Here is a 21,249-nt window from a genome sequence, read left to right as displayed (position 1 = left end):
ACTTTCTCATATAATATACAGGGCCTCAGGAAAGTATAAACCCCATAATGACAAAAAGCAAAATTGATTAGATTTTTTACCTCATCTAATTACCCCATAATTCATTAAAAAAGATTAAAATATCAAAAAAAATTAAATATCACATTTGCATAAGTTTTCAGACCCTTTACTCAGTACTTTGTTAAAGCACCATTTGGTAGGGATAACAGCCCTGTCTTCTTGGGTATGACGCTACAAGCTTGGCTCACCTGTACTTGGGGTGTTTCTCCTATTCTTCTCTGCAGATCCTCTTAAGCTCTATCAGGTTGGATGGGGAGCGTCGCTGCACTGCTATTTTCAGATCTCTCCAGCGATGTTCGATCGGGTTCAAGTCCGGCCTCTGGCTGGGCCACTCAAGGACATTCAGAGACTTGTCCCGAAGCCACTCCTGCGTTAACCTGAGTGCTCTGGAGCAGGTTTTCATCTCTCTGTACTTTTCTCCGTTTATTTTCCCTCAATCCTGTCTCCCAGTCCCTGCAGCTGAAAAACCTCCCACAGCATGATGCTACCACCACCATCCTTCACCGTAGGGATGGTACCAGGTTTTCTCCAGGTGTGACGCTTGGCATCCAGGCTAAAGAGTTAAATCTCATTTCATCAGACTGGAGAATCTTGTTTCTCATGGTCTGAGCATCATTAGGTGCCTTTTGACAAACTCCAAGCAGGCTGTCATGTAACTTTTACAGAGGAGTGTCTTCCGTCTGGCCATTCTACCATAAAGGCCTAAATGGTGGAGTGCTGCAGAGATCGTTGTCTTTCTGGAAGATTCTCCCATCTGCACAGAGAAACTCTGGAGCTCTGGCAGAGTGACCATCGGGTTCTTGGTCACCTCCCTGACCAAGGCCCTTCTCCCCCATTTGTCAGTTCAAAACTTATTCCATTTAAGAATGGAGGCCAACGCGTTCTTGGCGACCTTCAATGCCGCAGACATTTTTTGGTACCCTTCCCCAGTTCTGTGCCTCGACACAATCCTGTCTTGGAGCTCTACGGACAATTCCTTCAACCTCATGGCTTGATTTTTGCTCTGACATGCACTGTCAACTGTGGGATCTTTATATAGACAGGTGCGTGCCTTTCCAAATCATGTTGAATCAATTGAATTTGCCATAGGTGAACTCCAATGAAGTTGTAGAAAGATCTCAAGAATGATCAATGGAAACAGGATGAACCTGAGCTCAATTTTTTGTTTTATAACATATTTATGTAAATAAGGTATTTCTGTTTGATTTTTTTATGCATTTGCAAACATTTCTAAACCTGTTTTAACTTTGTCATTATGGGGTATTGTGTATAGATTGCTTTTTGCTTTGTCATTATGGGTCTGTCAGTGTTTGTTGTATAGATTGCTGATTTTGTTCAATTTTATATCTTTTGTATTCCACCCACCTTGATTAGTAATATAATTTTTTAGAATAAGATGGTAACGTAACAAAATCTGGAGAGGTCTGAATACTTTCCGAAGGCACTGTACATGAAAGGATATGTACACTGAACAAAAATAGAAATGCAACATGTAAAGTGCTGGTTTCAAGTGCTGAAATTAACAATCCCAGAAATGTTTCATACACACAAATATTAATTCTCTCTGAGGAGTATTTCTGTCTGTAATAAAGCCCTTTTGTGGGAAAAAAGCTAATTCTGATTGGCTGGGCCTAGCTCCCCAGTGGGTCGGCCTGGCTCCCAATTGGGTGGGCCTATGCCCTATCAGGCCCACCCATGGCTGCGCCCCTGCCTAGTCATGTGAAATCCATAGATTATGGCCTAATTAAATTATTTCAATTGAACTATAATACAGCAAAATCTTTGAAGTTGTTGCTTGTTGCATTTATTTTTGTTCTGTATATTGACATATGAATGTACAGTTGAAGTCGGAAGTTTACATACACTTAGGTTGGAGTCATTAAAACTCGTTTTTCAACCACATTTTTCAACCACAAATTTCTTGTTAACAAAGAATCATAAAACACGGGGACGAGATGTTAAAAACGGTCCATTGTGCCAATAGATGGAATGCACTCACATGAGATTTGCCATGATGTTGACAGAGTGGCATGGGAGGTTTATTTCTTAGACTGGGTTAAGATGTCCATTTTGGGACACATCCTCAGTAGTGTGCCTTCGAATCAGTGGGTGTTTCGGCCTTTAATGAGGCCTACAAACCTGACTCAGTTACACCAGCTCTGTCAGGAGGACTGGGACAAAATTCACCCAACTTATTGTGGGAAGCTTGTGGAAGGCTTCTTGAAAAATGTTTGACCCAAGGTAAACAATTTAAAGGCTACCAAATACGAATTGCATGTATGTAAACTTCTGACCCTCTGGGAATGTGATGTAAGAAATAAAAGCTGAAATAAATCATTCTCTCTGCTATTATTCTGCCATTTCACATTCTTAAAATAAAGTGGTGATCCCAACTGACCTAAAACAGGGAATTTGAGCTTTTACCTAAAACAGGGAATTTTTACTAGGATTAAATGTCAGGAATTGTGATAAACTGATTTTAAATGTATTTGGCTAAGGTGTATGTAAACTTCTGTCTTCAGCTGTATGTGTTCTGTGAGCAGTGTCACATGGTGAACATTACAATTTCCATCTCGGATTTCAGACATGACCAGAGTCATCACCATCACTTGATAAAGAAAAGCGATGGTGTTTACGACCCCACGGAGTATCACCCGGAAATATACACATCACACTTCAGAACCAGCGTGAGTCTGTCTTTTTCCTCTGCCAGTTCACCTGTTCCTGCTGCTCCCCCTGCCAGTTCACCTGTTCCTGCTGCTCCCCCTGACAGTTCACCTGTTCCTGCTGCTCCCCCTGCCAGTTCACCTGTTCCTGCTGCTCCCCCTGCCAGTTCACCTGTTCCTGCTGCTCCCCCTGCCAGTTCACCTGTTCCTGCTGCTCCCCCTGACAGTTCACCTGTTCCTGCTGCTCCCCCTGACAGATCACCTGTTCCTGCTGCTCCCCCTGACAGATCACCTGTTTCTGCTGCTCCCCCTGCCAGGTCACCTGTTCCTGCTGCTCCCCCTGACAGTTCACCTGTTCCTGCTGCTCCCCCTGACAGATCACCTGTTCCTGCTGCTCCCCCTGACAGTTCACCTGTTCCTGCTGCTCCCCCTGCCAGTTCACCTGTTCCTGCTGCTCCCCCTGCCAGTTCACCTGTTCCTGCTGCTCCCCCTGACAGTTCACCTGTTCCTGCTGCTCCCCCTGACAGATCACCTGTTTCTGCTGCTCCCCCTGCCAGGTCACCTGTTCCTGCTGCTCCCCCTGACAGTTCACCTGTTCCTGCTGCTCCCCCTGACAGTTCACCTGTTTCTGCTGCTCCTCCTGACAGTTAACCTGTTCCTGCTGCTCCCCCTGACAGTTCACCTGTTCCTGCTGCTCCCCTGCCAGGTGACCTGTTACTGCTGGTGAACTGTCAGGGGGAGCAGCAGGAACAGGTCACCTGGCAGGGGGAGCAGCAGTAACAGGTCACCTGTTCCTGCTGCTCCCCCTGACAGTTCACCTGTTCCTGCTGCACAGCTAAGAGTTGTGACCCCATTGGCCCAGCCACCCTTCTCTACTGCTGAAGCCTGAACTTATTGGCTCACCTGCCCCTGGCTAAGCCCTCGTGGGGGAAGGGGAGAGTCATGTGGAGCCAGCATGTTACACAGGCAAGAGTGGCTTACAGTCTGTCAGTGGGTGACCACCCTGTACAAGCTGAGAAGTCAAAAATGCTTATGTAGTTTTTGACGCATCCTGGTCTTTGTCCTCTGGCCTCAGGTTGCGCTTTATGGTAGCGCCATCACTTGCTTAATCAACGGCATCTAAAATCTGTTATTGTTGTTTTAATGTGTTACTCTTCATAATTTTTTACTTTAGTTTATTTGGTAAATATTTGAACTCTTCTTGAATTGCACTGTTGGTTAAGGACTTGTAACTAAGCATTTCACGGTAAGGCCTACACTTGTATTCGGCGCATGTGACAAATACAGGTTGATTTGATTTGATCTACTGGGACCCCCAGACGCCACGGCTCCTGAAGCGGGTGGGCGCCCAGAGGCTCATGAGGCATGTCAAGCCCTCCGTCACTTCTACCGAGGGAGGGCCAGAGCTTCCCCACAAGTAAGCTCTAATCACCCCCCTCATCCGTTCTGCATCAGACAAAACTTCTGTTAGTTTGTGTATTTGTTCTTGGGTGAGACTCAATTCTTAAGTAATCAGCTGAGCAATTGGATTCGCGCTAAGAACTGGTACTATCGCAGTCAGAAGCCTGCCATAGGTGATTGTGGTCATAATGTCAAGGCTTATCTTTAATAATGTTAACACTCAAAGAGCGTGGAGTGCAGTCACCGTGACCCAACTGGCTGATAAACACTGTGATATGGACTTTCCCTCTTTTCTTATCTTCCCTTATTGCTTCCTGTCTTTCTCTTTCACTCTCTATCTCAATTCAATTCAATGGGCTTTATTGGCATGGGAAACATATGTTAACATTGCCAAAGCAAGTGAAATAGATAATATACAAAAGTGAATTAAACAAGAAAAATGAACAGTAAACATTACACTCGTTGTGATATTATACAGTGTTGTAATGATGTGCTCTCACTTTCTCTCTCTCTCGGTCTCCCTTTCTCAAAATATCTCAGGCTCCTTGCGATTTGTGACATATCTGCTGACATTGTGGGCGCTATTGAGTTCATGACTGAGTGTACCACCATCGATAAGCCTTTCTGGATGTATGATGCGGACCAGCACATAGACCACGACAGGTACAAAGACACATATGTAACACATAACTCCTGGAAGTCGTCTGCTTTTCTTTGATGGTGCCTTTTTGTCTTTCCAGTGTGGAGGGCATAGGTATCCTCGTGTTCTATTGATAACCTTCCTGCCCAGCTGACTGCCTCTTTTCCTACATTTGGGAGATGGTAAGACGAGTTGCTGGGGTAAGGTACAGTGACCCATTAGCATGTTTTGGTTTTTGAGGTTTAGTTTGCTTGGGGGAGAGGGTTGTGTGGAATGTAGCAATACAAGCACAAAACAAAAGCTCGGGTTATGTTTGTCTGTTCAAGCTTACCGTACTGTAGACGCCACTGCTTGCCAGTGATGGCCACTTGGAACGGTAATTCTGTTCTTTGTTGAATTAACTAGTGCTTCCCGGCTCTATCCTACTCAGCTGCCCTCGGATGCCACCAGGCCCGTTGAAGAAGAGGACTTCTCACCTCAAGTCAGAGACTTGAGTACCACACACACAAATCCCTATTACTCAATAATTTGTGCATCATAAAAGGCTATGGACTTGAAACCTAGACATAGCTTGACATTAAGGAATGGGTGGCATAGGGTGGCAGGTAGCTTAACATTTAGTGTTGGGCCAGTAAACTAAAGGTTGCTGGTTCGAATACCCGAGCCAGCAAGGTGAAAATCTGTCTGTGCCATTGAGCAAGGCACTTAACCCTAACTTTCTCTAGGGGCGCCATACTACTATGGCTGACCCTGTAAAACAACACATTACAATGCAACTATCTGGTGTGTGACATTAAAACATAAAATGACAAGTTATTACATTATTTGCTATATGTGATAATAGCTAACCAAGGTCTAGTTGGTGGCTGAATTGGGTGTTTTTTGCTCTAAAGTATGTTGGTTTTTTGAAGTTCATAATCTGCATAGAGATGACCCCCCAAAAAATCATTAGACTTTTGGACTAAAGTTGCCATGCGATATTGTCCTGTTTGAGCCATTGTGCTGTAGTTAAACCATAGAAAGTGGCTGTGTCCGAATACCCGTACTTGCATTCTAAATAGTATTTTGGTTATGCAAAAAAGTATGTTTTATAGTATGTACAATTTTGAAAAATGAGTGCTTTAAATGCCAAGATGTCACAGTCATTTCGGCTTTTCATCTAGTAGAATTTTCTGCACACTATTTACAACAGCTGATAATCCGCTGATGGGATGCACTGTACCAAAATGAACAAAATGCAGTAATCAATGCAATTGTGTATTCGCACATTCTCAGTATGATGAGACTGGTGTGCTGATATTGGGTGATTAACACATTCATTTTTACTAAACGGTGCGCTCTAAGTACTGTGTAGTAAGATTCATACACAGAATGCAGTTTATGTAAGTAGTAGGCAAGCAAAATTTCAGACACAGCCAGTGACTTGTTTTGTCGGACTTTTGTTTTTGCCAGTTATGGCAGATGTATTTATATATTTATTTATATATACACTACCAGTCAAAAGTTTGGACACACCTACTCATTCCAGGGTTTTTCTTCATTTTTACTATTTTCTACATTGTAGAATAATAGTGAAGACATCAAAACTGTGAAATGACACATGGAATCATGTCGTAACCAAAAAAGTGTAAATATTGTATATTTTAGATTTTTTAAAGGAGCCACCCTTTGCGTTGATGACAGCTTTGAATACTCTTGGTATTCTCTCAACCAATGGGGGAGTCAACTGGAATGCATTTCAATTAACAGGTGTGCCTTGTTAAAAGTTAATTTGTGGAATTTCTTTCCTTCTTAATGCATTTGAGCCAATCAGTTTTGTTGTGACAAGGTAGAGGTGGTATACATAAGGTAGCCCTATTTAGTAAAATATCAAGTCCATATTATGGCAAGAACAGCTCAAATAAGCAAAGAGAAACAACAGCCCATCATTACTTTAAGACATGAAGGTCAGTCAATGTGGAAAATTTCAAGAACTTTTAAAGTTTCTTCAAGTGCAGTCGCAAAAACCATCAAGCGCTTTGATGAATCTGGCTCTCATGAGGACCGCCACAGGAAAGGAAGACACAGAGTTACCTCTGCTGCAGAGGAAAAATTCAGTAGAGTTACCAGCCTCAGAAATTGGAGCCCAAATAAATGCTTCACAGAGTTCAAGTAACAGACACATCTCAACATCAACTGTTCAGGAGAGACTGCATAAATCAGGCCTTCATGGTCGAATTGCTGCAAAGAAACCACTACTAAAGGACACCAATAAGAATAAGAGACTTGCTTGGGCCAAGAAACATGAGCAATGGAAATATTAGATTAGTCCAAATTTGAGATTTTTGGTTCCAACGGCCGTGTCTTTGTGAGACGTAGTCGGTGAACGGATGATCTCCGCATGTGTGGTTCCCACTGTGAAGAATGGAGGAGGAGGTGTGATGGTGTGGGGGTGCTTTGCTGGTGACACTGTGGATGATATATTTAGAATTCAAGGCACACTTAACCAGCATGGCTACCACAGCATTCTGCAGCGATACGGCATGCCATCTGGTTTGCACTTAGTGGGATTATTTGTTTTTCAGCAGGACAATGACCCAACACACCTTCAGGCTGTGTAAGTGCTATTTGGGTTGGACCGCAGAGTGAAGGAAAAGCAGCCAACAAGGGCTCAGCATGTGTGGGAAAGCTGTCATCAAGGCAAAAGGTGGCTACATTTAAGAATCTCAAATATGTATATATATTTTGATTTGATTAACACTTTTTAGGTTACTACATGATTCCATATGTGTTAATTCATAGATTGATGTCTTCACTATTATTGTACAATGTAGAAAATATTAAAATAATTAAAATAATGAAAAACCCTGGAATGAGTAGGTGTGTCCAAACTTTTGATTGGCACACACACACACACACACACACACACACACACACACACACACACACACACACAGTGCCAGTCAAAAGTTTGGACACACCCACTCATTCCAGGGTTTGTCATTATTTTAATATTTTCTAGATTATCGCTCTGGAGCAGGTTTTCATCAAGGATCTCTCTGTACTTTGCTTCATTCATCTTTGTCTCGATCCTGACTAGTCTCCCTACCCTCCCACTGAAAAACAACCACACAGCATGATGCCATCACCATACTTCACCATAGGGATGGTGCCAGGTTTCCTCCAGACGTGGCGTTTGGCATTCAGGCCAAAGAGTTCAATCTTGGTTTCATCAGACCAGAGAACCTTGTTTCTCATAGACTGAGAGTCTTTAGGTGCCTTTTGGCAAACTCCAAGCGGGCTGTCGTGCCTTTTACTGAAGAGTAGTCAGGCCAGTCTACCATAAAGGCCTGACTGGTGGAGTGCTGCAAAGAGGGTTGTCCTTCTGAAAGGTTCTCCCATCTCCACAGAGAAACTCTAGAGCTCTCTGGGTGACCATCGGGTTCTTGGTCACCTCCCTGAACAAGGCCCTTCTCCTTTGATTGCTCAGTTTGCCTGAATGGCCAGCTTTATGAAGAGTCTTGGTGGTTCCAAACTTATTCCATTTAAGAATGATGGAGGCCACTGTGTTTTTGGGGACCTTCAATGCTGGAAAAATGTTTTGCTACCCTTCCCCACATCTGTGCCTCGACACAATCCTGTCTCGGAGCTCTACGGACAATTCCTTCAACCTCATGGCTTGATTTTTGCTCTGACATGCACTGTCAACTGTGGGATCTTTATATAGACAGGTGTGTGCCTTTCCAAATCATGTCCAATCAATTGAATTTACCACAGGTGAACTCTAATCAAGTTGTAGAAACATCTCAAGGATGATCAATGGACACAGGATGTACCTGAGCTCAATTTTGAGTCTCATAGCAAAGGGTCTGAACACTTATGTAAATAAGGTATTTCTGCAAACATTTCTAACAACCTGTACATATTTGTTTAATGTGTATTTTATATTGTATTATACAATATACAGGGCGCATTTGGAAAAAAGACCTAGGTCTCAATATGTCTTCCCTGTCAAAATAAAGGTTCAGAAACACACACACACACACACACACACACACACACAAGGTGAACGAGAGGTGAAAATGTGTCATTGTCACGTGTACTCTGCCATTTATGTTTCAGTATGCTGCCGTATGGCTATCACCCAGTGATCGCCAAGCACTGCATCAACAAGAAGGTGAACATGGTGATTGCCAGCTACCCGAGTCAAGCCATTAAGGACCTTCAACAGAGGTGGGAGAGAAGTGCATGGAGAGAAGATTCTTCTGTAGGAGTGAGAGGGGTAGGGTTAGGGGAAAACATCTCTGTAGAAGTGGAGATTTAATGGAGAATGTGTTTTATCTTGTCTTAAGGGTCCAGTGAACTCAAAAAAGTTGACATCAAAAAGTGACATCAATAAGGGATCATGGCTTTCATCTCGATTTACCTGGTCAGTGTATGTCATGGAAAGAGCAGGTGCCAATGTGTGTTTTGTACATATTTCCACACGATGAGGTGTATAATACTGTGAAAATTATGAAAATGCCCTTTTAGTGTAAGAGCTGTTTGAAAAGAAAGGCTGAAATTAAAGCCTGTTTAGCTGGGATGGAGTTTTGGCTTGCCTGGTGATGTCACCAGGCAGTATAAGTTAATAACTAAGGGGGTTTCAAACCTCTCTGTCAATAACAACCTGAGTTTTCAGGTTACATATCCCTCCCATTAGGCCCCTCACTCAGACCACTCCCAGACAGTCCTAGCAAAAATCTTGCTTGAGAAATGACTCTTTGCTAAGAAGCTATTGTTGTTTCTTTATGACATTTTTTTTTTAAACAATCAAAGTAAGGTACTTGATTATAACCCAATCATTTTTACCCAGAAATGATTTGATATTGAGATAAAAATGGCTCCATTGGACCTTTAAATGCTAATCATTGGCTATTTGATACACAATTGACTAGATGTAAGCTACAGGCAGGCATCAAGACACTTGATCTAATTGCTTGAGATGGCATTAGGCAGGATAAGCTACTAGTCAAGTGAATATATTGTCTCTACGTGGGGCTGGTGTGGCTGAGTGTGTTTGTCTGTGTGTTTCCTTTCAGTGCTGAGGAAGCTGGCATCACCATAGTGAATGGGCCTGGACCCTGGCATCGACCACATGCTGGCTATGGAGTGCATCGACCAAGCCAAGGCGGACGGCTGCACTGTGAGTGAAACGTGAGGGAGATTGTGAAATAATCTAGTATAAGTGATTTGTGCTTTTGAAAGAAAGTGTTTTGGTGAGTGTGGAATCTGTACACATACGGGATTGTGTGCATGTGTGTGTCTGTGTATGTGCTGTGCACATAATGATTGATTGAGCGTATGTCGAAGGGATGAGTGGCATCTTGTCAGTTTCATTGGCAGCCATATTGATTGCGGGCCCAACAGATTGAAACACCATGCGTCTTTGATTTGTTCATTTTTCCCCCATCTTGACGTGAAGATGAACGGACCGTACTATCACACAGGAAAATGGACAAATAGGCCAGCATGTTGACAACGCATTTGACTAGTCCATGCACAAAACATTTGATAAATGTGTACGTGCAAATTGTGTTTGTAAATCCATTTACGTGTGTGTGTTTAGATTGAGTCATACAGCTCATTCTGTGGTGGACTCCCTGCACTAGAGTGCTCAGACAATCCTCTGCACTACAAATTCAGCTGGAGTCCTTTATGGAGTCCTCCTCAATACCATCAGCCCTGCCATCTTCCTCAAGGACAACAAGGCACTGTAGCCATCTAGGATGAGCAGATCCTCCCCAAATCCTAAACTTAACCATTAGGGCCAGAATTGAGAAACTGATCCAGGATTAGTGTCTAGGAGTAACTTCATCCTCCTCTATGTCCCCCAGGTGGCGAGCATCCTAGCGGAAGGCACTCTGATGGAGTCTACGTCTCCCATGGACTTCATGCCTGGCTTCCACCTGGAGGGTTTCCCCAACCGCGAGAGCAACGAGCCGGCCCACACACTCATCAGAGGACCACTCCGCTTCAAGGTACTTCCAACACCAGGGTGGTGAGTATGGCGTTACTGTCAATCTCGATAGTTCTGCGTCGCTTTGGATAAATGTTGTATTTCTGTCCAACAGGGTTTCTCCAAGTCCATGAGTGGCTTTGTGTAGCTTGGTCTGATCAACACTGACCCCTGCTAGAGCTAGAGCTGCTGTCTCCTGGGCAAATATAATTATACTTATAACAGCTTTAAAAGACAAGTTAACTTTTTGGAACCAAATCTCTATTTTTGTACCTTTTTTGTGTGTTTGTTTTAGCAATTTTACTTGTTTTTTTGAGAAGCTTACCGCACCAGCGATAGACTTCCTCAGGCTCGTTCTGCAGTTGCAGGGGCACAGATAAAACATTAACAAAGGCTCCAAAAACGCCCAAATAAGTCCTTTGAGAAACAGCTATGCTCTCAGTATAGTGATGAAGGTCTTTAGATGTTGTACACAATAAATTGTCATTCCAAACTTTATCCTCAACGGTATATTCCATTTTGTTGGACTGGAGCGTTACTTCTCCGTGTGCTTTCTCATTCCCATTGTGGTGATTAAAGTCTGTTCATGCTCGCACACGGAGAAGAATTCCAACTAAATGGAATATAACGTTGGGGATTCAGTTAATTTACATAAAGAATTTAGATTTGGTTTAAAAAACAATACTTGTCCTATGATTTACTTAGAACTTAATTTAGAATGTGCTTTTCATAAATGGTTATTAAAGTACCAGGATACACCTATCAAACGCGGAATCACTTATACACTAGAGCTACAATGGAGATTTGACTGACAAGACTGAACAAAAAACAACAAAAAATCCCTGTGCAACAGAAAGAGCTGCTGAGTATACAGATGGGCTTGTCCCTGTCTATCTTTAACCGTGCATTTGAGGGAGCGGTCTACGACATCATCCGCCAAGACGACTTCAAGATGGAGTGGTGAGAGGCTCAAGTCCTGACCAGATACCGTTCAAAATGTTGTACTCATATCTTTGTTAAATGCAGAGGTTAAAGTTCTCAGTCACTGCGAAGTAGAACATCTGTCCCATTATGGCATCTGTGAGTGCATGATCAGCGCCAACGAGACATAGAATGTTGCGATCTCTTTACATCTCTATGCCAGTGGTTCCAAACCGGTGTGCGCCCCACCTAAATAAATCAATTTATATATTTTTTTTCGTCAACAGTTGCATCATATCTTAAACATCCTAGTGACGGGCACTGGGATCTGGGGGAGGCTGCAGCACGCGCTAGTGACTGTTAGACTTTCTTCAGCAAAGATGGCTGACAAAACTACGTGGATGAAAGCAAATGCAAGTGATTATACCGTCATAACGAATCATGCAAAACATGTACAGTTGACAGGAATATGTTAGTTAATGTAGAGACAAACGACTATGCATATTTCTTTATCATAAAGTTCATTTACGAAAATCGCGATTTAGCAAGCTAGCGGACTAGCTAACATTAGCCAGTTAGTGGCTAGCTTTATGGATGTTGTGGCACATACATCAAGCTCTGATGAACTGTCTGGAAAAGCATGAACTGGAGTCGCCTCTTCACTGTTGACGTTGAGACTGGTGTTTTGCGGTTACTATTTAATGAAGCCGCCAGTTGAAGACTTGTGAGGCTTCTATTTCACAAACCAGACACTCTAATGTACTTGTCCTCTTGCTCAGTTGTGCACCAGGGCCTCCCACTCCTCTTTCTATTCTGGTTAGAGCCAGTTTGCGCTGTTCTGTGAAGGGAGTAGTACACAGCGTTGTACGAGATCTTCAGTTTCTTGGCAATTTCTCGCATGGAATAGCCTTCACTTCTCAGAACAAGACTAGACTGACGTGTTTCGGAAGAAAGTTCTTTGTTTCTGGCCATTTTGAGCCTGTAATCAAACCCACAAATGCTGATACTCCAGATACTAAAACTAGTCTAAAGAAGGCCAGTTTTATAGCTTCTTTAATCAGGACAACAGTTTTCAGCTTTGCCAACATAATTGCAAAAGGGTTTTCTAACAATCAATTAGCCCTTTAAAATGATAAACTTGGATTTGCTAACACAATGTGTAACACAGGATTGATGTTTGCTGATAATGGGCCTCTGTACACCCATGAGGATATTCCATAAAACATCTGCCATTTCCAGCTACAATAATAATTTACAACATTAACAGTGTCTACACTGTATTTCTGATCAATTTGATGTTATTTTAATGGACAATTTTTTTTGATTTTCTTTAAAAAAAACAAGGACATTTCTAATTGATCCCAAACTTTTGAACGGAATTGTAATTTCACTAACCAATGCTAATTAGCGTTATGACTGGAAGTCTATAGTTATCTACTAAAGTTTCAGTCATGGGATTTGTTTTGCTTTAACCCTTGTAAATGTCTTTAATTAATACTGTTTGTATGGTCGGGTTCGGGATGCTGAGTAAGGTCGTCCCCCATGCAGACATCCTGCTTCACTGGCTAAGCACTTAGAGGCCCTCCTTTGGTAATATGTGCAGAAGTTCTCCCTCTACTTTTTTACTTCCACAAACACCAATATGTGTATCTTTCTCTATAATCTTTATATTCCTCCTTCTCTTACTTTCTTTATACAGAAAATAGCAGTAAAGATGATTTAAAAATAGTATAACCCTCTCTCTCCTTCTCGGTCCATCCGTGTCCTCTCCTGTAGATAAAGGCGAGCGGGACATGATCATCATGAGGAATGACGTGAGCCTGTGCCACTCAACAGGCGAGCTTGAGACCAAGCACATCAGCCTGGTGGTCTACAGAGACCCCAACGGCTACACTGCTGCCATCGCTGCTCGCATGGTGCTGGATGGTCAGTAGCGTACAATTGAGTCCTCATTGCAATTGAGTCCTCATGTCTGAGATGTTAAGAATGGTTTCGTGAGGTAATCAGCCATTTTGCTAAAGCCATCAGGGAACCACTATTTTTGCTAAAGACGAATGTACAACCTTAACGTGTCTGTAAAAGTGAAGTGAAAACTGACTTTCAATCTGCAGAAGAAATCCGTATGAAGGGACTGGTGGTGCCAATGACCAAGGACATCTATGGAGTGGCTTAGAAGAGACTGCAGGAGGAGGGCTTACAATTCACTTCAAAAGCACCATCCAAGAGTAGTAACTCATGAATCATCAGCTGCGTCTCAAATAGTGTATATTGATTTCCTTTCCAGGTGTCCTCTCCTTCATCTACACTGATCCAAAAAAAGACCCCCAACACATGAAAAAATACAATTCTATTCAATTCAGTTCAATTATTTCAGAAGAGTGCAGATGAAGAAAAGGAGATGAAGAAAAAAAGCTAGTTTAAACAATTGAGAAATATTTGTAGATTCAACGCCAAAGACAGATGGGAAATACAGCCAATCATTGGCTGTCTACCAAGGCCCAGAGAAACCATCTCCATAGTCCCAAGTTACTTCCTCTGTTCATCTCCATGCCTTCATCTGTGCTCATCTGAAAAGGCAGGGTGGTGAATGCAATATGGTAGAAATTGTAGGAGGACAGGAGAGGAAGCCTCAGGCTAGTGAGAGATGCACCCTGACTTTCTGCTTGTTTCAAAGGCATTTCCTCACAGCCTTGCCTTACCTCAACCAATTTATTGTTTCAACATGTGGCAAATAGAACAGTTCCATTGCAGGTGAACAGTTTCCAAGCAACTTCTTTAAATAAGGCTGTACAATTCATGGCATGGAGAACCACAAAACCTGCTGAGTGTCGTTTATAACATGTAACAATCCTATAATCTTCGCAGTCCTGCTAAGGCGATGTGTATCAGAAACTCACCCGAAGGGTGAGTCACTGAGGTTGAAGGTAGGCCTTGAAATACATCCATCCACAGGTTCACCTCCAATTGACTCAAATTATGTTAATTAGCCTATCAGAAGCTTTTAAAGCGTGACATCATTTTCTGGAATTTTCCAAGCTGTTTAATAAGACACAGTCAATTTAGTGTATGTAAACTTCTGACTCAGTGGAATTGTAATACAGTGAATTATAAGTGAAATAATCTGTAAATAATTGTTAGAAGAATTACTTGTGTCATGCACAAAGTATATGTCCTAACCGACTTGCCAAAACTATAGTTTGTTAACAATAATTTTGTTGAGTGGTTGAAAAATGAGTTTTAATGATTCCAACCTAAGTGTATGTAAATTTCCGACTTCAATTGTATGTGGTTTTCCTTTTTTCTATTTCATAGAAAAATTAAAGGGAAGTGATCCGCATGAAGGTCTCGTGTGGCTCTGTGATTAAATTGATTGAATAGTGAGTCATTAATGCTCAAGTACCTACACAATATGAAAGGTCGATTGCATAAAAAATATCTAAAAACTATTTTAATCTTGAATCAGTGGATCATTTTCAGCTCATCTGTGTTATCATGGAGCAGCTTTTTAACATCCTTGCATTTCAAAATTTTGAAGGACTCGTTATTTTCTTATAAAAAAATTTGGTAACACTTTACATGGCACTGAGATTTTAGATGTTTTTGTTTTAAATACTCTAAATATATTTTTTTTAAATCCAATTTTCATAATGATAATGTTGGAAATATAGCTGAATTGCTTTCCCTAACATCACTGTTAGGTCTGGTTCCTAAAGAGATGATTTTTAGTTGACATGAGCTATGGTTCCAGTGAGGCACCAATTATCAATAAGGTATGGATTTTATATGTGTACCATATCACATGTTACTCATCAACGATTAACATTTCTGCATAAATCAATGATAAATACAGTGTTTGCATCCATTCTGTTTTCAATGAATATAGCGGTGTTGTCTCATTACATCCTCTTTGAAAAAACAATCAGCTTTTCCTTCCACTCAATGTGGGCCCGCCCATGCAAACTAGGCCACCAAGCCATGGATAATTGGGCATGTAATTATTAAAAGTCAAAAATGCAAATTGGGGTATGGATACAGCCCCTGATTAAGATGGTGTCTGGACACTTGACCTAATTTCCCCTGAAAATGCACATTTCTTTTGGAGTCTTAGATGGATTAGAACATGGAAATCTACTGGAATAACCAATTCTCCACATGGATTATTCCATAACTCCATTGAGTCGTATCTCCGTCTCCGAGAATCCATAATCCAGTGTCTAAAATGGATCCGTTTCATCAAGCCACCTGTTTGTCTTCTGACCTCACATATTGTTTCTTAACAAGGGTTTATCAGGAGCCTGCCGAAAGATCATTTTATCATAGCAAATCTTTGATCACCCCCACAAAGCCCCCTGATCACATTTGGGTGAAGGGTGTATATAGGAGGTAGGTGGTTCAAGAGGGGACAAGACAATGAGGAAATGGCAGTTATCTTTTTTCTAACCATAAACAAATACTTTCTTTGGGCCCAGTCTAGGCAGACTGGGCCCAATTCCAATCTGAGTTCAGCATGTGAAAATGTCAAGCAGTTCCCTTTTTATGCACTTTTCTTTCTGTGTATTCTGACCTTGAATTTAAGCTTAATGCTATTTACTTGCTACACCTAATGAAGGTATGGCAGAGGTGTGTCTACAGATACTGAACGTAGCCCAGGTCAGATTATGGGGTAAGTCTTTACGTTCTGGTACGTTCAATTGAAAGGAAACAGTACTGAACGACCAGTTGAAAAACAGGGATGGGTTGGGCTGTGTGTTGTGGAACACTGTCAGCATGGCCAATGCCCTTTAAATATGTCACTTGTTGCTTCAAGCCACATCAAGAACGTTTGGGGAAACCTGTCGTTCAGTATAAACCGTTCTGTACCATAGCAAAAAAACAGCTCTTAAATCCCAAATAATGCCACCACCTTAACGTGTGAGGAAATCATGAATAAGGTCTCGAGATCCTACCGGCATCTACTTGATTTTTTTCAGATAGAGATAACACCATACTCACGGCACTGTAATTTATAACCTGATAAGAACTATTGATAAGAGCTAGGTAAATGAGTACTCTGGTTGGATAAGAGAATTGAAAATATAAATTACAATAGTTTTACATCTGTTTTACCTTATAATCGCTGGAGACATGTGAAGCCAGTCATATGGCAGCAAATTGAAGCATAACTTTCCCACTGTAAAATGTATGAAATGCTGTGTGGTCGTTGCGGAGGATCATTAGTAACAGTTGATAATATATAAATAAAGACATGTAGGCTAATTAAATTGCTATGGAGCGGAGCGCAGACCACACCAGTTTGAACCTGACGCATGGCTCAATTCTTGGCTGTGTAATCACACAGTTCCATGGTTAGTGAAGGCAATAGAGGGTATAGCCTACTAGTGTACACTCTTCTCCCTATTACAATTCTATATACACTAATATTCCAACATTACCATGAGTTTTCTTCCTTTTGTGCATAAAGGCTCTCCAAACCTCTTTTTTAATGATTCATAAATACATTCCTGAACCTAAATAATCAAAAAGAGCATTTTTAAATTGACCAATTGGTGCCAAAATGGAGACGAATATGCATATATTTAGATATCTTTCTTTCATTGATTCCTAATATTCAGAACCTGTTCTCTCAATATACTGAAAACCATATTGAATGAAAACTCCACAAGAAAATGTGTTGGCCAGCAAGTGGGAGGGTTTTGAGCAGTTGAATGAAATGTATTCAGAGTGCGCAAGGTAGCCACACCTGCAGACCGCGTTACACGACTGAATAAGGTAAGCCTGAATACCAAATACTGAGAAGTGCGCAGGAAAGGCGTGCATAGGAAAGGCATACATTCCTAAATTGGAATCAGGCCCATGGTGAATACTGTCAAAAAATCCATTAACATTAAGAACTATCTAGTTGAAAGCTCAGTTTACATTTTAGTTAGTTGATTTGTATCTGTTCATCTTATGAATAGTAGTGTCAAGGATAGAGCAAATGCATTCACTCATTGCTATACTTGTCCCCTTTATTGTATTGTACTTTTCTTGAGCGATTACAGATTCCCATTATTGTTGAGGACAGCTCATACCTTGGGTCGATTGTTAAGGCTTAGCCCTGCTGCCTCATTTGGAAATGATCATGAATAATAATTATTTCAAATATCTGCTGAACAATTTGATGGGGTCAGATGAACTCTATTGAGGCACTAATAACATACTGTATATTCACAATGCACCTGACCTGAGGGCATGATGCCGCCCACGCCTCAGGCTGTTTAGTGCTAGCATGCAGTTCAATGTGAAGTTACACCAATTATGGAACAGTTGATCTTTAATGTACTGTGCACCCACAGGTCTAGATTGACCTTCACAGTAGTTTAAGAAAAATGGATAGACCACTCCAAAAGCTCCTTCCTTGGGTTTCTTTCACTTGTTTAATCCTATATCTAATCATCCAGCAAAGTTTCATGTACAGCTAAAACGTGTCAGTACCCCAAGCTTCATATTTAGTCCGTTACAAAATACAGAACATTAGCTATAACATTAAAACATACAAAAAAAATGCTTTGACTAAGTTATTATAATGCAGCCATACATTGAAAATTGACTAAAAAAAACTGTAGTAAAATATAAAAATCTAGAAGTATAAATAGAATTTTGGTCCATTGTCTTGGTTGCTATAATATTATTTACATATTAGATTTATTATTTCATGCCAATGTGCATTTTTGATTTCAAAAGCTCACCGTTGCTACAAACAAAATAGTATTTACATTGTCTAGACGGAAGAATGAGTTGCTCAATGCATTGACTCTACAAAAAAAATAGGCTAACAAAATGTTGTTTAACGTAAAAGTTGCGTTTTCCCTTCTTTTTTTTATAGCTTACTGCCAATAAATACGAAAGTTTAGGGAAAACAGTTAGTTAAGCAAACATCTCAAGATGACGGTATCGACAAAACATCGTAAAGTTAATCTACAATTGTATGAACGCCGTTAGAAGTACAAGATGAATGTACAAAGGCACACATTACAGGGTCGTGCGGTATCATGTCCAGCGGTCAGGAAACTGCCGTTCAACGACGGAGAACAGAAGAGGAGAAAAAAAGGAGGGGGGAAAAGGCAAAGCTGCTGTCTTTAAAAACGGAACACAGTGAGACAGGCAAGAGTCCATACTGGCAAGTTAGGGGCCCCGTTGCCATGGTTACACCAGGGACTCAAGGCTCTCGGCTGTGCTGACAGGGCCCCCTGGGACCGTTCCGTTGTTGTCAGAGGACTGGAGCGTCCTCTCGTCCTCCTGTGTGCCAACCAGGCTCAGCATGGCTTTGTACAGGAACTGGTACTGCTCCTGAATGAGAAAGAAATAGAGAAACTGTGCTGTTGAAGGGAGAATGTTTTAACACAAAATGGCTAATGTGCATCACTCAGGTACAGTCAGGTGGTGATTCAGATTGACTAACAACATCAGTGAAGGTCCCGGGCCTCATGAGGTTGATCATCTTGGCCACCTGGTACACGTCCACAGAGCTCTCCAACTCTAGTTGGCACACCAGAGTAGACAGGGCACAGAAGGTTCCCGCAGTCACACCACCAACCCTGCAAAATCAGACCGGTGCCATGAAGTGCCGAAAAACTGAAAATCTCTGGTCATAATAGCCAGGGGATAAGCCAGCTTTAGATACTTTGGGCTAATTCCAAGACATATTTGGGAAATGTTACAAACTGGAGCATAGAGCACTAATCCTGTCAGTATTTACTGAAACTTTACAGTATTATCTGTGGTTAAAACCAAGGTTTGAGTGCCATACAAGAGTATTGAGACAGGATTGTCTCAATAGGCCTGGATCAGTGCAGTGTTTCAGTTCCAAGAAATATTAAGTGTATTGGAAATATGGACATATCTACTTATCCTCTTAGGTCAGAGTGGATCGTCTTTAATCTATTACCAGTGGCCAAAATAAAAAATAGAAGGCAAAAGAGGGATTCAGGGGTATTGAGCTTGCCTGGTTCCAGGTGGGTGAGATTTTGACTTTTGGGACTATTCCATTGGTTCCAGGTCTTGAAAAAGGTTTAGAGTGGACATCATTACCTTATTTCACAGATAAATAATCAATAGGTCTTACTCGTCATGGACAACCATGGGGCCCTCCTTGGAGGAGCTCTCCTCCCTCACCAGGCCGAGCAGCTCGAAGGTGCTGCTGATGGGGCTGTCTGGGTTGGGCCAGCGAGGCGCCCGGTAGTGCCTCACCTCCAGAACATAGTCATCCTGGCCCAGAGGGGGACAATAACACAATAAGACAGAGTGAGAGATCGAAAGACTGAGAGAAAGAGAGAGAGTGTGTGTGTGCCTGTGTGTACGTGTGTTGAAAGTGGTCCAGTGATTGGAGGTACAGATGGTTGAGTGAAAACTGTGTGAAAAATAACAGCTGTGCTCCATTGATGTGTGGGGATTGTGTATTGAATTCCATTTCCACCCTTCATTTGGTTTCACCATGGGCCAAGATCCAGGGAAATATGAGCAGAACAACTCCTAAATGGAATACTCATGTTGCTATATATTCCCTCTGTGTAACAATAAACAGTGGTTAAATGTTTTTTGGGTATAGACACAGTGATAACATTTGCTGAGCACTAGCTACTGGTCCATAACAACTGGCCCATAGCGACTGGTCTTTTCTATGAGGCTGTTCTTTTTGGGCTGATCCCACAGTGTGCGGCTGATCCTCCTCTTCAATGTAGTTTGTCTATTCTAAGTAGCTGATCATGCTATTGTGACTGATCTCTTATCTTATCAAGCTAATCTCCCTGGTCTTACTGATCTCCCTCAGCTCACCTGTGTAGCCTCCAGGACATAGTCTTGCACCACCAGCATCTCCTCGTTGGCCAGACACACATGGTTCTCGCTCCGCAGGGTCACTGTGAATGCTTCACAGCTGATTGTCTGCTCCTTGCGGGGCCAGTACACATACGGCTCCTCCCCCTCTGCCTGAAAACACAGAAAGATAAGGACTTCCTATTTGAGGCACAAAATGGCTGCCAGTTTTGTGTCCAGGAGGACAGATAGATACCCACCAGGCTTGGTGTTCCCAGTGTTGCTGGTGTTCCCGGCAGTGTGACAATAACCTGAGCGTTGTGATCCCAGATCATCCTCCAGAAGTCTGTCACCGTGCCGGCCAGTGGGTTCTGGGTCACGATGAACTCAGTGCTCTGCCGGCACCCCTGAGGAACACAACCGGTGGTAGAAAATTTAGATAGGTGGTATAAACATTCAGACAATTTAGTCCAGTAACCAAAAGTGGAATTTACTGAAAATAATGGCAAGTATGGAGCGTTATGACTGGAATGGAGTGAATGGTATGAAACACGTAAAAACCATACATTTGATACCATTCCATTCACTCCATTCCAGCCATTATTATGAGTAGTCCTCCCGTTAGCAGCCTCCACACCTGCATCTGACTCTTTAATGTAGAATGGTTGGGTTCTTACCGTAATGTATGAGGCGTTGATGTAATCTGATGTAGTTTCTCCCACCACCGTGGACAGACACACCCGTGACCTTTCAACTGGAGACAAAGCCACACGATGTTAAACTTCCTCATT

At 42.0% G+C, this 21,249-nt stretch overlaps 1 protein-coding gene and 1 pseudogene across 6 annotated transcripts in view; one reads left to right on the top strand and one right to left on the bottom strand.

Annotated features, from left to right (window-relative positions):
- The first annotated feature begins 2,609 nt into the window (after positions 1-2,609).
- Positions 2,610-14,948, top strand: LOC135508853 (alpha-aminoadipic semialdehyde synthase, mitochondrial-like; annotated as a pseudogene).
- A 3,106-nt stretch (positions 14,949-18,054) lies between these two features.
- The window catches only part of ptprz1a (protein tyrosine phosphatase receptor type Z1a), a 69,624-nt gene continuing 66,429 nt past the window's right edge, over positions 18,055-21,249 (bottom strand). For all 6 annotated transcript variants that reach the window (XM_064930320.1, XM_064930321.1, XM_064930322.1 and 3 more), the window contains 6 exons: positions 21,136-21,212; positions 20,719-20,865; positions 20,480-20,632; positions 19,770-19,912; positions 19,107-19,242; positions 18,055-18,994 (listed from right to left, as the gene is read on the bottom strand). In XM_064930320.1, coding sequence (XP_064786392.1) covers positions 18,851-18,994; positions 19,107-19,242; positions 19,770-19,912; positions 20,480-20,632; positions 20,719-20,865; positions 21,136-21,212 — 800 coding nt within the window. In that variant the 3' untranslated portion in view covers positions 18,055-18,850. The remainder of the gene's footprint in view (positions 18,995-19,106; positions 19,243-19,769; positions 19,913-20,479; positions 20,633-20,718; positions 20,866-21,135; positions 21,213-21,249) is intronic.

Source organism: Oncorhynchus masou, chromosome 22, assembly GCF_036934945.1.
Source record: "Oncorhynchus masou masou isolate Uvic2021 chromosome 22, UVic_Omas_1.1, whole genome shotgun sequence".
In the NCBI taxonomy this organism is placed as follows: domain Eukaryota; kingdom Metazoa; phylum Chordata; class Actinopteri; order Salmoniformes; family Salmonidae; genus Oncorhynchus; species Oncorhynchus masou.
Note: the sequence above shows the minus strand (reverse complement) of the source record. Positions and strands in the feature narration are given on the sequence as shown.